The 15013-nt window shown below is 36.8% G+C and overlaps 1 protein-coding gene across 4 annotated transcripts in view; it reads right to left on the bottom strand.

Moving 5' to 3' along the window:
* Positions 1 to 11012: 11012 nt before the first annotated feature.
* The window catches only part of gabrg2 (gamma-aminobutyric acid type A receptor subunit gamma2), a 44112-nt gene continuing 40111 nt past the window's right edge, over positions 11013 to 15013 (bottom strand). For 2 of the 4 annotated variants that reach the window (XM_042227168.1, XM_042227166.1), the window contains one exon: positions 11013 to 14670. In XM_042227168.1, the coding sequence (XP_042083102.1) occupies positions 14389 to 14670 (282 nt within the window). In that variant the 3' untranslated portion in view covers positions 11013 to 14388. The remainder of the gene's footprint in view (positions 14671 to 15013) is intronic. The other 2 variants (XM_042227167.1, XM_042227169.1) reach the window with 1 other exon arrangement.

The following is a 15013-nucleotide window of genomic DNA, read 5'->3' as shown; positions in this document are numbered from 1 at the left end:
ACCAGTGAGATTAAAGGTTAAAGTAAAGCCTTGGATATTGTTTTTTTGTGATATTATATTGTTCGGGCTGTTAGGGGAGGCTAATACCAGAGAGCTGAGCATGCAGCTCGACCAATTGTCAAACCTTTGAATTAGGAGAACTGTGAATCAGACCTGGCCATGGAAAACAATGGATCAAGTTTTTATTCATGTAAATACATTTGACTAGCTTTGTGCCATGAAAAGGCTGATACAACTCATACAATAGGCTAAAATGAGTTTTCCTCACAGGGTAAGTAGCTCAGACCTCTGTAAGTAGATTATAATAGAACTTCTGCTCTATTGAATTGATCTGAAAGGAGTCAGCTTGTGAGGTTCAGGCACCTGATCAGCATACCTCCTGGATGGGTCCCTGTGGAGGGAGCCAGAGAAAATTCAACTGGGAACACAAGGAATAATCTCACCAGTTTCAGTGACTCACTATGCAGGAATACATGCAAGATGTTACACTCGCTTACCCTGTTGTCTTTATGACCATATTACTTGTATGAACATCTATGGTATATACATATACAGTATAACATACATTAGACACACACACACACACACACACACACATGTCTGTCTTCCACTGCAGGCGTGACTCAGCTGTGTGCTTTGGGCTGTGGGACCAGGAGGGAGTAGAGTCACTGGAACCTGGGGGGAATAAACTGCCTGTGGAGGGGATATCTTAGGCACACAACCATGGGCCTTTAACCCTGTGGCGAGAGACAGATATCCAGTTTTCTCCACAAGACACACACTGAAGCAACATCACCGCAGGGAGTCCAGATAGGTGCAGTCATATGAGGAAAGGCAGTGTCAAGGGCAACATAGTCCAGAAGTAGGCTGTACCAACTACCAGTAAGACACATACACATTTGGGAGTATACACAGATGGACAGAAATACAAACACCATACTAAATTTAATTCGACCTCCATGTCAAAGTTAATTTAAGTTTATTTAAGCCACTGTGCTGCTAGTCTGCAGTGACAGACTTTTGAAGCCTGGCTATTGTTCTTTTATGAAGGAAAACTAATTGCCCACTAGCTGTGGCTAGACTAGTCCTCATTGGTTCATATTTCTTAAACAATGTTTAGACATTAAACAATGTTTAGAAGCAGCTTTTTAAATAACCTTTGCAGAAAATGTTGTTCACTAGCATTTGGCAAATACAGGAGAATACTGACAGCACTTTGTGTGGACATCCCCTGAACCAAGCATAGACCTGACAGCTTAGCGTATCTACGCCATTGATAGATTAGGAATGGCAGTTGCTGAAGGTACTGTAAGTCAAGCAGTAGAATAGTCTGTGTGTGTGTATCTGATGTGTATGTGGTGTATCTTTCAAGCTGTCCTGTCACAGCATGTTTCATCATCGTACCATGTTAGTATTTTTGTTCACATATGCTTCAAGGCTTATTTTGCATTTGTCTGTTTTAGACGGTCTCCATATGATCTTGTCACTGTATTTGCAGATGGTGTGAGTGTGTGCAATATTAATGTAACTGTCTAAATTAGGACTCATGTCTTTGCCACTGGCACTTACGATGGCAGACTGGAAAAGAAAAATGAACCTGTTGTCAACATCCCTAAAAACTCATCAAATGAAATTTGAACCTTAAGGGCTATAAAGTGTGTCATGTCACTCTACTATATACTTACACTGCTCTTATACGCTCTTGTTTTGGAGGAAGGACTGAATCTTTAAGTACAATATGTGTTATCTTCATATTTTTTAAGTTCCATTTGGAATCCATGGCCCACAGGAAGTTCATGTTTAACACAGTAGTAGTGTAACTGCAATGGGTTCTTGTTCAGTTCAAAGCTTATGGGCATAACCATGCAAGGCAAAACTGAATCTGACATTGACGGTGAAGGAGAAATCCAGTTTTCAGTGTTGGTATTGCTGACATAAGATGCACATAGTGACGTATTAAGCTGCATACATCTGTGTCTAGCAGATAACACACACACATACACACACACACACGTGCATGAACTATATATAGTTATATAGTCAATGCACAATGTATGTTGAAGTGTTCTTGGGTGAGATGGTGAACCCATGTCTCATGCCTCTGGGTTGACATATTAAAAATATGTTTGTGTATGCAGCTTTCATTGTAAAAACATTTTTATGCTAAATAAGCATAAAAAGAAGGACTATGACATAGTCTTACTTAAATTGCATATCAATCAATAGTAAAACCTCTTGATTTTATTCAGAGTTTGAAATTCTTTAATAAAACAGTTGCTTCCTGAGATAAAAACGACAGATAAAAAAAATCAAAAATGTTGAAAATTGGTGGCTGTTGAAAATGTTTCAACTTAATGTGTCAAACATGCAAGTTTTGGCACTTGCATCTACTTTTGCAAATATTCTCCTAGTTCCTTATTGCATTATTAAAGCTAGCTGATTTGTCTGGCTTTGTGACCTAAGAGTGGTTTCACAATTATCAAACAGTCAGTCCTATGGTTGACGTGGGAGGAGTAGCAATTAAACAGTCTGTGCCATGGACAGGATTATGCTTTCGTCAAGCTGTGTGCCACCATATGGATATGTTAAGTGACCAGTGCTTGCTTGGTTTTTGGCACCCAAGACATGGCTACTGAACATCAGTTAGAGGAACATACTGAGAGATCGATCATGTAAAGATTTAAAGGTAATGTTGAATTGTATAGTATTAAAATAGGTGTAATTTGAGATTCACTGAAAAGGCAGCATCGAATTTTCTATAAATCAGCTAGCAAGACAAATCTCTTTGGAAACTTTGAATAAGGTTTGTGCACCACATTTCCTATTGCAGCTACAAAAGGTACTTATCTTCAAACCATAGGGTTAACATCTGTCAAAAGTCTCATGGTTACAGCACATTTGATCTCCAACAAATTGTGTCTTTTTACAGGTGATGAAGTGGTATTGTGTGTATTGTAGATGGGAAGGAAAAAAAACCCACTAGAACAGGTGGCTGCCTCACGGGGATTCTGAGAGCTACCGTGTTAGTGCTGTAAGTGAAGAGTAGGTCATTTAAAATCACAAGAACCACGCTTAAATCTTTTATCATACAAATGGAAATGCATTTCTATAAGGAATGCAAAGTAGTTTCTAAATAAGGAATGTCTCTGAACCTTCCTAGGCCATTTTAATCAACATCAACCAGACTGTACTCTTATCTGCAAAGTAACCCAAAGCAACACCGTGTTCTAATTTCACAGATTTAGTCACAGGGAAGAACTCAGTCAGTGTGAGAGATTAGAGATTTAAACATGTCTACACCTACAGCTCTGTTTTGCCGCAGGGCCAGCATATTAATAAGGACCAGAATAAGTATGCTTGGTCCATGAAGTTCTACGGTTTAGTATAAAAGTGCAATTATTTACCACAAAGACAATTGAATGACTTTGGGGGTTTTTTAGTACTTCTTGGCGAATCAACTTGTAATGACTTAGTGAAGGCATTAATAAGTTCTTCCTTGCTTGTGTGTTGTAATTAAATTTTAGAACTTTGTTTTTAAGTCATTTTTCTAACTCTTGCCTTTTTACCACACTGCCAATGATACTATAGCTCTCCTTGTATATGACTTGTTTTGACAAGTGTTTATGAATGCCTAAAATGCTTATTAATATACAAATCCAGTTTTAGTTTCATTTTCGATTTATAGTGCGTTCTGTATTTATACTTCTGACCCTCTGTGGATTAGAAAAAATTCAAAATACATTCAAACTTGTGCATCCAATTCTTGTTTTTGTTAAAGTCATTATAGATGGATGATTAACCATCTTTCCACCCTTGAAAATGAACTGCTCAAGGAAACCATTAAAAGGTCAAAATTACCATGACATTCATGCCCATGATGAGTATATATATAAACTTCTGACCAAAACTGTAGCTTGTCTGTTTTGGCAAATCTTACATGATGTAAATACTGAATGGTTTAAGGCAGGATTGTCCAACTCCAGGCCTCAAGGACCAGTGTCCTGCAGGTTTTAGATGTGTCCTTGATCCACCACAGCTGATTTGAATGGCTAAATTACCTCCTCAATATGTCTTGAAGTTCTCCAGAGGCCTGGTAATGAACTAATCATTTGATTTAGGTGTGTTGACCCAGGGTGATATCAAAAACCTGGAGGACACTGGCCCTTGAGGCCTGGATTTGGACATCCCTGGTTTAAGGGCATGTTATAGGGAAGATACTTGTATGTTATAGACACAAAAATTACTAAAAAACATTAACAATTGCCACAGTGCATATCCTGGGTGGGTGAATTGAGTTCTGCAATTTCTACTGACAAAAATGTTATCTTCAAGTTACACCTTTGAAGGATCATAAAATGTGTAACATGTTCTTAGTTGTTAGTTCTGGTGCTGTCAACAGGTTTCTATACTAACAACATATCTTCTATTCTGGCTCCCCAGTACACCAAACCTATAGGTAAAAATTAGTAGAAAATATTCCTTCTTGCAACCACTTTATATTGATTACTAAACTTTACACTCTGAACTCGCAAAATAGCAAGACTTTGCACAATAACTGGCCATGTATTCATGCTTATCTGCTTGACATCTTCACATCACGTTTCTCTACTATTATCCAAACATCTACCTGCCTGAGAAAGTCTATTACCCTTTGCTAACAGCCAGTGGTGTATCAATAATTTCCCATATCAATGATTTCCCAGTGGCTTAGGTGTATATGTATATTCTATGCTTTAAAAAAACATATGTAGACTTTTAGAATTACTGCCTTCATCTAAATTGCTATTAACTTTGAAATCAAACCCAGAATCTTTTCAAAGCTCCTTAAAGGTCAGACTATAAAAGCAATGGATACATTTCCTGAAGAACTATCGGAAGCCTACAATGTACAGCTCTAAGCATCATGGACCATTGAATGTAAGTTGTCCATAAAGTCTGTGCTTTATGATGCTTTCAGATCCTAGTAAATGTACCTTGTCTACAAAAAGACATTGTGCAAGGTTGTCATACTGTGTTAGATGTTTGCTCTCACACTGAAGAGAAGAGGATTTAAGCCTTTCTATGTGGGTCAGATTTGTACTCAGCAAATGGAGAAGTGGAAAAACAAGTACTATAATTCTTAACTCTCCATTGAATTACATTTTATACACACTTTTAACACAACATCAGGCACTATACACTTCAGATGATTACAGTGGCAATCTAAAGGTAAAAGTGCCTCCAATACAGTTTGTTTTTCTTCAGTCTGAGTCCCTGGAGACTTAATTAGCAGCTGAAAATATAAGGCTTTTCAAATCTGAAAACACAACAGGGATTCTCTGAACACCTAGATGGGTATGTTTTGAAACCTTTTGAATGACAAACAGCTTTTCAGCATCATATTCAGCACTAATAGTTGTTGTTCTTGTTTTAGAACTCCACACACACTCCTTTCTCCTCTCTCCTCCCATTTTACTGAATCTAAATTTCATTTGCTCAGAGATAAAATATTATGAGCCACAAATACAAATACAACTAACCTAACCTGTATTTTGAGCCTATTAATGGTTTATATCATTTCACTTTCTTTCAGTGCCAGCAGCTGCTCAGCCCATTATGAGTGCTATGTAACTAACCAGTTCCAAGATAGACGTATAAATTCAACGTACTCTTTGGAAATATTGGGGTTTGGCATTCATGTTGATGTTGTAGTGGCAGCTAAATATACAAATCACAAACAGTGTGTTTGAAATATTAAGCCACTGTATGACAACAGTGACCACTCCCAGCAAGACAGTGTACTCCACCATTATCCAGAAACAGCTCAGCAACAACTGAAAAAACATGACAAAGAGCCCCATCCATTGATCTGGCCTCCAAACTCCCCAATTACTAATCCGATCAAATATCTGTGGGACTGAGCCCAGCTCACGGACTTAACCAGCAGAACCTGAAGGATCATCCTGGAGCCAGATTCCACAGTACCCCTAAATGGGTCAGAGCTCTTTTGGCGACAAGTATGACACAATATTAGCCAGATGGTTTTATTAGCCCTGTGACAGATAGGTGACCTTTCCACAGTGTACTCTGCCTCTCGCCCTATGGCGACTGGGTTAGGATCCAGCCACCTGAAAGCTTCCACTTTCACAGACTCATGAAGTAAAAAGACAACCTCAGTATCACACTTTCTGTCAGTAATTAGTAAATAGTTGTATGCATGTGCATTATGCGCATGTAGTGCATTTAAAATCACATTCATGATCTGCCTTTGATGATAATGGATTGAAGTATCTTGACAGTCAGCCTTGGCAATTAATCCCAGTTTATACTGAGTGTCTTGGCTAAAGGAAGAAGTTATGCAACCATTCCCCTGTTACCCTGCTCAGAGTGTTACTAATCCCAAGCAGATTACAGTTGAGCTGTTAATGAGGCATGAAGAAAACCAGCAGAAACATACATACCCAATTAATACATATAGATAAATACATATTATAAACACAGAGAGAAACATTTGAAAAATTCTATATGCAGTTGAAAATTACATACATAGGCATTTGACGACACTCCAACCAACACTCAGTGCTAATGCAGGAAGCATAGTCTAAATTAATGTGAAAGGTCATATTATTTTCAGCTTGACATTTTACATCCCAACAAGCATCATTGATTCAATAGTTCAAAAGTCACTGAATGTCATGTCTAATGAAGACTGTCATATATTGATATAACGTGGTGGTAACTTTAGCATCACGACTTTTTCAACACTGCTTTCGAAAAGAAGTCACTACTTTAACTATTACTGAAATCTGATTCCCTTGATTTACGCTTTCAGAAGATGGTTAATATGATTAATATTATATGACCAATATAATATTAATTAGCAAAGGTCCAGAGAACTGTAGTTGCCCTTTCACTTGAACTCCCTTTTTAAATTTTCTGTGTTGCATTCCTCTGTTTTGTCACATGGCATCGCTTTTAAGTAATCGAGATGCTCAAAGAAAGCTTTAACAGTTTAACTAAGCAGATAATAATATTTTTTTTAAATGCTTTGCATATTCTAAATAATGGTTCATGGATAATCAATATTTTATAACTGAATCTCCGTGGTGTTTGAAACAAGAAACAAAGATGAATGTAAAGAAATGGTTCCTTTTATAATGAGTTTAACATTTTTCAAAACTTTTTGGTAATTTACATTTCTGTCGTTAAAATTGTGGCCCTTTAATTACTTCATCTAAGTCAGTATCGCCTTATTAGAAAAAAAAAAAAGCATAAAAAACAAAAACAGCATGCAGTTGTCTGTAAGGAATTTTCACAGTAGACTTAGACATGGGATTGCCAGAAACCAAAATGGTCACAATTCATGTGAAAAATATGCAATCCCTGACTCGTTGGCAAGTCACTGATGGAGGTTGCTGGCTTTCACTTAGTGAAACTGGTTACAAAGAGTTATGCGGTGCTGCACTGAAAACCTCTTTGGTTGTTGTTTGGTCTCTAGCAGATTGCTGTGACTGACCATAGTTTTTTGGGAATGTAAGAAGGGATGAGAAGGTAAAGACTCATGGCTACTGACCTGACTCTGGTCTTGCAGGATTGGGGCTTTAGCACTTGATTAGGCAGTGACTGCCAGCAAACATTCACAACAGGTTGAGAAATACTCATTTTTCCTTGATCAGTTGTTAACAAGTTGTTGCCAACTATTCTGCATGCTTGTGTGTCTGTAGGTCCTTGTCATATGTCATTGGGGTGGCTGTAGCTCAGGTGATAGAGCAGGTCACCTACTAACCGGAAGGTTGGTAGTTTAATCACAGTCTGCTCCAATCTGCATGCCAAATATTCTTGGGCTAGATGCTAACTCCATGTTGCTCTCCGATGCATCCACCGGAGTATGAATTTTATGGTATTTTTAATTTGGTTGTTGTTTTGATCTGTGTTGTTCAGCACTTTGGTCTGCCTGGTGTGTTCTTAAAGTGCTATACAAATAAACGATGATGATGATGATGATGATGATGAATGAGTACTAAGTAAGCACTTGGAAACAGCATAGATAAAAAAGTGCACGGGTGCAAGTTGTGTAGAGCACTTTGACTTTTCAGATAGAGAAAAGTGGTATTGTGGCTAATGGAAACAGTGTTTTTTGGAAAGCAATAATGAACTTTATATTTTAAATTTTACATAAACAACATACATTTTCACCTGAAGAAATATATATCTTAGGTTAAATAACAAATAAAAATATATATATTATTATGTGATTATTAAGAATTTTACAGAAAACACTTACTACTTTATTTTCTAGTTTTTGGTACCCATCAGTAGACAATCTAACTCCTTTTTTTTAAAAACAAAATTCCATTAAAAAAAACCCCATAGATCTGTTCCAAAATATTAATATTTTGGATATCTTACAGGGATCAAAGCACTGAGGTGAAGTCCTAAAAAGTGAACCATGTGCAGGCTGCATTATTAATACAGGACTCCCTGTACTCCCTTCTCTGCACTGACTGAAGCGCTTGTACCTCAGTTGATGAAAGGGCTAGCTATGATGGCACGGTGCTGTGGTACATTGCAGACGGTTGTGTAATAATCAGAGGGATTCACTTGCTGTCCTTTGCAGCTGCCACCCTGCCCAGAGAGAGAGGTGCCAACACAGAGGCCCAGCAGCCAACTGCTGCTCTGTTTCAAGTGCACTTTCCTGGAAGGAAGAGACACTGGACTAAACCACACTGTGCTACTATGTAAAAAAAAAAAAGAAAAGAAAAAAAATGACACATTAAATAAAAAAAATAAGCTTCTGTTGGGGTTATGTAAGGCTTACATGAAGCATGTTAATACAAAATGCCCTTAGTTGTTTTTTTAACTTAAAGCATCAGCCACCTCCTTTGTTAGAATTATAACAATTTGCCTGGATGCTTATCCATGCAACTGACTTGAAGTATCTCGTTCAGCCATTTGATGTAGAGGATAGACCATTATTAAATATGTTAATATGTGTCCACAATGGATGAGATAAATATGTTGTGAACCTTTTTTTTCTGAGCAATTTACAGATTCACAGTTGAAATAAAAATTACAGTGTTTAACCTCCTAAGACCTGAACTCTTCCACAGCATGCATTTTTAATTTCTCTTTGATATTTGGGCTGATTGGGACCTGATGAATGTAAAAACGAAGAATTACCAGATTTTTTTTTTCAACCTTATTTTTGTTTCTAAGAAAAATGAGAGCCGCATATGAGGACATTCGTTTAAAATTTCGATAGAGCAGTGGCAGTATTATGTCCTCGTAAGTGGATATCAGGTCCTTGTAGTGCAAAATTTTGTATTTTGGTCTAAATAACCCAAAATGTGATGTCCACAAATGTGGATGCCAGGTCCTAGGAGGTTAATGTTTTTTGTTTGTTTGTTTTTTACAACTGAGTGGGAAAAACAAACAAACTGGTGTCTAAGTTTCAGGACTGTTATATATATATTGCCCTTATATAGCCACCACAGCATTGTTGAAGATGACAGAACTTGCTTTAGTGGTCATACAAATATCAATATCAATATAATAATATAATATATAAGTGACATAATTTTACAGATACAGATTGTTTTTAATACTTTTGAGTAATTTACGTTTTAATAACCTGGCAATGATAAGACTTGGCTACAGGTTTTGTTAGCCAAGAAAATTATTTTTTCAATGATCATTTTAACTTCTGTGATTTCCCAGACTTGAGTTTTGTTGAGCTGACAGGTGCTTTCCTTCTTTTTAAAAATATGTCAGATTATTGATTTTGGCCACTATCCAAGTTGTTCTGGTTGCTCTCATGGGTTTCTTTTTGTTTTATCACTTTAATGATAATTGAATCAATATCTCTTTAGAGCCCGTGTTGAGAGTTACAGCAAATAGCTGACAAATACAATTTGGAATCAACTCCAGATCTTACATCTGCTTCACCTGGCCACAACACTGCTTTTTTTTAGTCAAATCTTGACTTACCTTTGAGCGTCTGAAAATTAATAAATAAAGCTCTTGTAATTCCCAAACAGTTCATGTAGTGCTTTTGTTAAATCTCTTGAATAAAACCTGAAAACTTAAAGCTCTACTTCAGTCACATCCACTAAAATCCACTTACATTGTATGCAGAGTCAAAATTACAACAATGGTGTGATTGTCCAATATTGTTGGCCTTGATTGTAACATGCAGTAAGCAACCCTGCAAAATACTGCTTATTTTGCCATTGAGTGCTGCTTGATGTCGCTGGGCCCAGTGATGTGAACCTTGCCCTGCCCCACATGAAAAATGTTCTCCCGAGCATGGTTCAGCTGGACTTGGGCAAATTAAACATGCAACCCAAGCATGGAACTGCAAACAATGAGTGCCTCTGTAGAAATTGTTTTTTTTTAATGCATAAACAATACACGACCTGATAGTGTGTCACTGTTTCTACTGTTTTGGCACAAAATGCATAAAAACATGAACCTTGTGTTCTGCAAGAGCACTTTTAAAACTGCATGCGTGCGCATTAAAGAGAGCACAAGAAAGAGACAAGGTAAGATTGTTTACTAAAACGCAAGCTTCCAAGAAACAATGGCAGCGTCTTTATGCGAGGTGTAAAGGAAAGTGCAAAATTTCCCTAAGCACAAAAAGCTGTTAGAGAACAGCTGAGAAAAAGATACTGCCAAATACTTGCAAGAGGTGAATGGTGATGGCAGTAACTGAAAGTGCTGGTACAGTCAGAGAATTACAAAAGCAAGGGCTCCATTCTTGGTGGAAAAAACCCATGTGAGATGACTGAAATGTAACAATAATTTTTAAAAACTGGATAAGAATGATCCAGATGCTCAGTGATTACTTCAATAATTCTGTTGTTATTACAGGATAATTAACCCCAATATATAAACTGTGTGAGGAAGGCAGAGTATTCAAGCAGGGGCAGGGAGAACACACTGACCACTGTACACCCCACAATAATAACAACAAGAACAGCATTAATGATAATAATAATAATGATAATAATAATAAATGAACCTGTACACACTGATAAATGCGACCATTTTATTGTAAAATTCCACAGCTATGTGCAATTTTCTTATGAAAAGGACTTTTATCTTCACATATATAATTTATTATGCAGATCCTAACAGAATTGATCAGTGCCCATTTTATACAATAACCAAATTTACATAGATGAGAGACAACTATTATACTGTATGTATGGAGAATTGTGTGAAATGTGTTTAGCCTTAGAATACCTTTTACTGGGCTCTGTGATTCCAGCGCTTATTTTCTTTTCTGCAGTTTGACAAAATACACACATTAGAAAATATCAACATGTGCTGTTCACATATATGTCTCATTTGTGGGTCCCAAAAGAAATAAAATCACATCAAAAAGAAGTACAGTGTTAAGTGTCCATGTCAATGCAAGCAAAGGATTAAGGATTCACCTGCAGATGAGCGAGTCCCAATTCTTTGAAACGTCCCTTTTAAACCTCAAACATGTTCAGCATGCACGCTACTGAGAATAAACACACTTGAGTACCTCCCACACAATTTTCTATCTCTACATTTTCTGTAGAGCACACACAAACAACAGAAATCAATCAACAAGCATCTATTATGGAAAGAAAAATATTTCATAATATATATATTTTTAACCTCAGCACACGCTCTCATCAGCATTAATAAGGTACGTCACACAGTCAAGTAATTTCCATTTTACCTTGATCGTTTTTATTAGTTTCATGTTCATTCGAGCATAGCTGATGCTTTTGGTTCTGCATCATGTCAAATTTGAACTAAAAAAAAAAAAGAAATCCAGGGCACCTGCTAATCCATCCCGCAGGGCAGCATTTTTTATTTTTTTTTTAAAGAAAACCCTCATCTTTTATCATGTCTTTTCTTTTACAAAGTAGTATATGATGATATTAAAGTTAGATATTCTCTATTCAGTGTGTGTCAGTTTGGCACTTTATAAGATGTAGTCACTCCATTACACTTCTTTAAACAAACACTGATGAGGACCAGTTTACATTGCTACTGACACACTTGGAAACCCTAAAGATGTGAGAAATAGCATATGTATACACTGAAGACAGATTCAGACTACTGGGTGGTAGCTTTGTAACACAACAGGACAACCATTTAATACAAAAGGGAAAGAACTGTAAGAAATATGACATTATCTGGTAAATACATATATTTGTATAACCGGAGATGCTTTATTTATTTCAGATGTCAAGACCAAAGCAAACCAATGAGATGGCTGGAAAAGTGAACGCAATTAATAGTCATTTAGACAAGCAAATGTTCTTCTTCTGGTGGCTTGGGAACTGTTTTTGTATATTTATATATATATTTTTCATTAAATAAAGTCTACTACTCAGAAGATGCACAACAGGTAATGCTGCAAGCCACTAATTTAACAAATATAACAGATTGACAGGCTTTTGTGAGAGTAGTGTACACTGATCACAACAAAACACAAGATAAATAAGCTCAAGCTCCATTGACACACTAAACAAAAATGTATCTTTGATATAAATGACAGCACTCTGCGTTTCTTTTCAGGGGCTATATGAGCATAAAATGCATTTTCTTTCAAGAAATAAATAAATGCCAGCAATGGATAAATAAATAAATACCCCAATTCTCCCAAATATTCTACATGGTTGGTAAAACCATAATATAATAGGTGTGATATACTTTACGTTGATATAATAGCAATGCTGAAATGACAAAATATATACCCTTTACGAAATATCCCAAGGGCTTGACCAGTTTTTTATTCATAATTTATGTACACAATCAGTGAGCTCTCCATTAGTTGCATACTGGTGCCTGCTGTAAGGGATCTGTAAAGTGGATTGTACTGTATCATACATAGCATTTACAGTTCAGAAATGTTTCATTTATTTTCTGCTCTCTATACATTCAGACATTTGATTAATGGAAGAAAAAATAATAATACTGAAACAATACCAGACTTCTTCTCAGCCTTTTGAATATATTTTCCCACTACGAATGAGTTACATTCTCAATGTGATTCTTCTCAAAGACACAGGAAATGAAATGCTTGATAAAAAAAAAAAAGGTTACATCTGTTCTTACGCTTGAATAAAAGCCTCGTTTTCTTCTTGTAATCTTAGCAGAATAACAAAGAGAATGAACTTTTAACTGCAAAGATTGCACAATGCCCTACAGCTGTCTGTAGATTAGTTGAAGTATCCTCAAAAGTAAAACTCAGGCTCTGAATATGCTGCTGCAGTTACCACTCTGACAAACTTCCATAACTAAAAACACAATAGCGTGGTGTCATGTTGCAAATATGCACTTTTACAGCAACCGGAGAAAGGGATGAAGTGTAAGCCAGTGGCTGCAAGGTAATTGACTAAACCAGTTTTCTGCCCTGGGATGATCCTCCCACCTGTAATCGTGAGGGATTCCTCAACTTAACATTTTCACTGTGTCACTTTCTGAATTTTCATAAAAAAAGAAGAGTATCCTGAATGATTATTAGTGCTTGTTTTCTTATTTTCCATAGCCAACAGTAGAAGACCATAAAATAAGTTGCTTTTTGGCCCGAAAGGTGCATGCAATAAATGTAAACCACTATGCAATAGTAAAATATATACAGTGTCTGTACAGTAGAAGTCCATAAACAGCATCACCACACTTTGACCACACTAAACAAATAAATTTGAAAAAAAAAAAAGTAATATTCTCATGTCAGTGTCTAACAGCTCTGTTAAAGTGCTTCGGATTTTGTTTTTTAGTAAGTGAACAAAGAAGTATGAACATAATTAAAAGTACAGTCAATGCAAAAGATGTTATGTATTATTACTCACCATAAACTGGTCACACTCTTTTTGTTTTGATTTAGTAATAATCATTTATAAAAACACATCGATATCACTTTGATTTCTGCAAAGCACTCTGATCTTCTTTTTAATTGTCCTCTGAAACCTATTGACTTTTTCTGATGAATACTTGATCTGACGTGATCCAAACTGCTGTTATTGAATTACTAATTGGTTCTTGCGAAATGATCTTTTATCTAATAAAACAACTGGTAAACCCCCCATTGAGACGTATCTTTCAAATTTCAAATTCAAAAATAAAGTGGTGAAAATGAAACAAAACTTTGTTTGATCTCTTACACAATCCATAGTTCCTCAACACATCTATAAACCTTTTCACACCAGTTAAATGTAATGCTACAACATTTGCAATGTCTGTCAGAGTTCTTTGATAAAATAAACGAGATTTAATTGGATTAAAACAAAAGAAATAGAAGAAATGCTATAATCAAATCTCTGGGTATTTCAGTGGGTCCCCTCCTCCATAAAGTCACTCGTTGGCGCAGAGCATATGTAGAATGTAATGGACTGTATGATAAGGCTGGATACACACCTGCGCCTAGAGATAGAGATAGGAGACCCAGTAGACCAGGTTGAAGAGAGCAAATGCAGTGGGGAAAAAGATGCGTGCATAAGAGTCTATCTTGGCGATGCGAATGTGCAACCTGCCGTGCCGCCAGGCTCCGGAGCGACAGTCCTCGAAACAACAGAAGAAGCTAGTGCAGTCCTTTCCATCCAGACATTCATAGCCGTACTCCTCGTCTCGCTCCTGCATGTGCGTGGCGTTATTCATCTGAATGGCAGTGGCCGAGCGCGGACGGATGTCCACCGTGGGTGTCTGCTTTTAACAGGACAAAATGACGCAATTAGCCACCAGAACCTGAGAAAGCTCTAATGAAGACTTCAATGACATAACAGGGGACCTCATTTGAGCTACCATTTTCTGTCTTCTTCTTCATTTTCAGTCATTAGTCAGCAGAATGTAATTTGCACCTTTAACTTGCCAATGGACCCTTTTAGCGTCAAGAAATACAAATAGACCCATAACTACCACCTGTAGTTGTAATTAGTGAGGCTTAAAATGACAAAGGGTCTATCCCCATGGAACCCATGATGCAAATTACACCTTTGGGCTAGGGTGTAATAGGCAGCTGAAGCAATCAGTTAAATTTTAGTACAGTGGT

This window comes from Haplochromis burtoni, unplaced genomic scaffold (assembly GCF_018398535.1).
Source record: "Haplochromis burtoni strain Fernald_Lab_line unplaced genomic scaffold, NCSU_Asbu1 Contig_247, whole genome shotgun sequence".
Classification (NCBI taxonomy): Eukaryota; Metazoa; Chordata; class Actinopteri; order Cichliformes; family Cichlidae; genus Haplochromis; species Haplochromis burtoni.
Note: the sequence above shows the minus strand (reverse complement) of the source record. Positions and strands in the feature narration are given on the sequence as shown.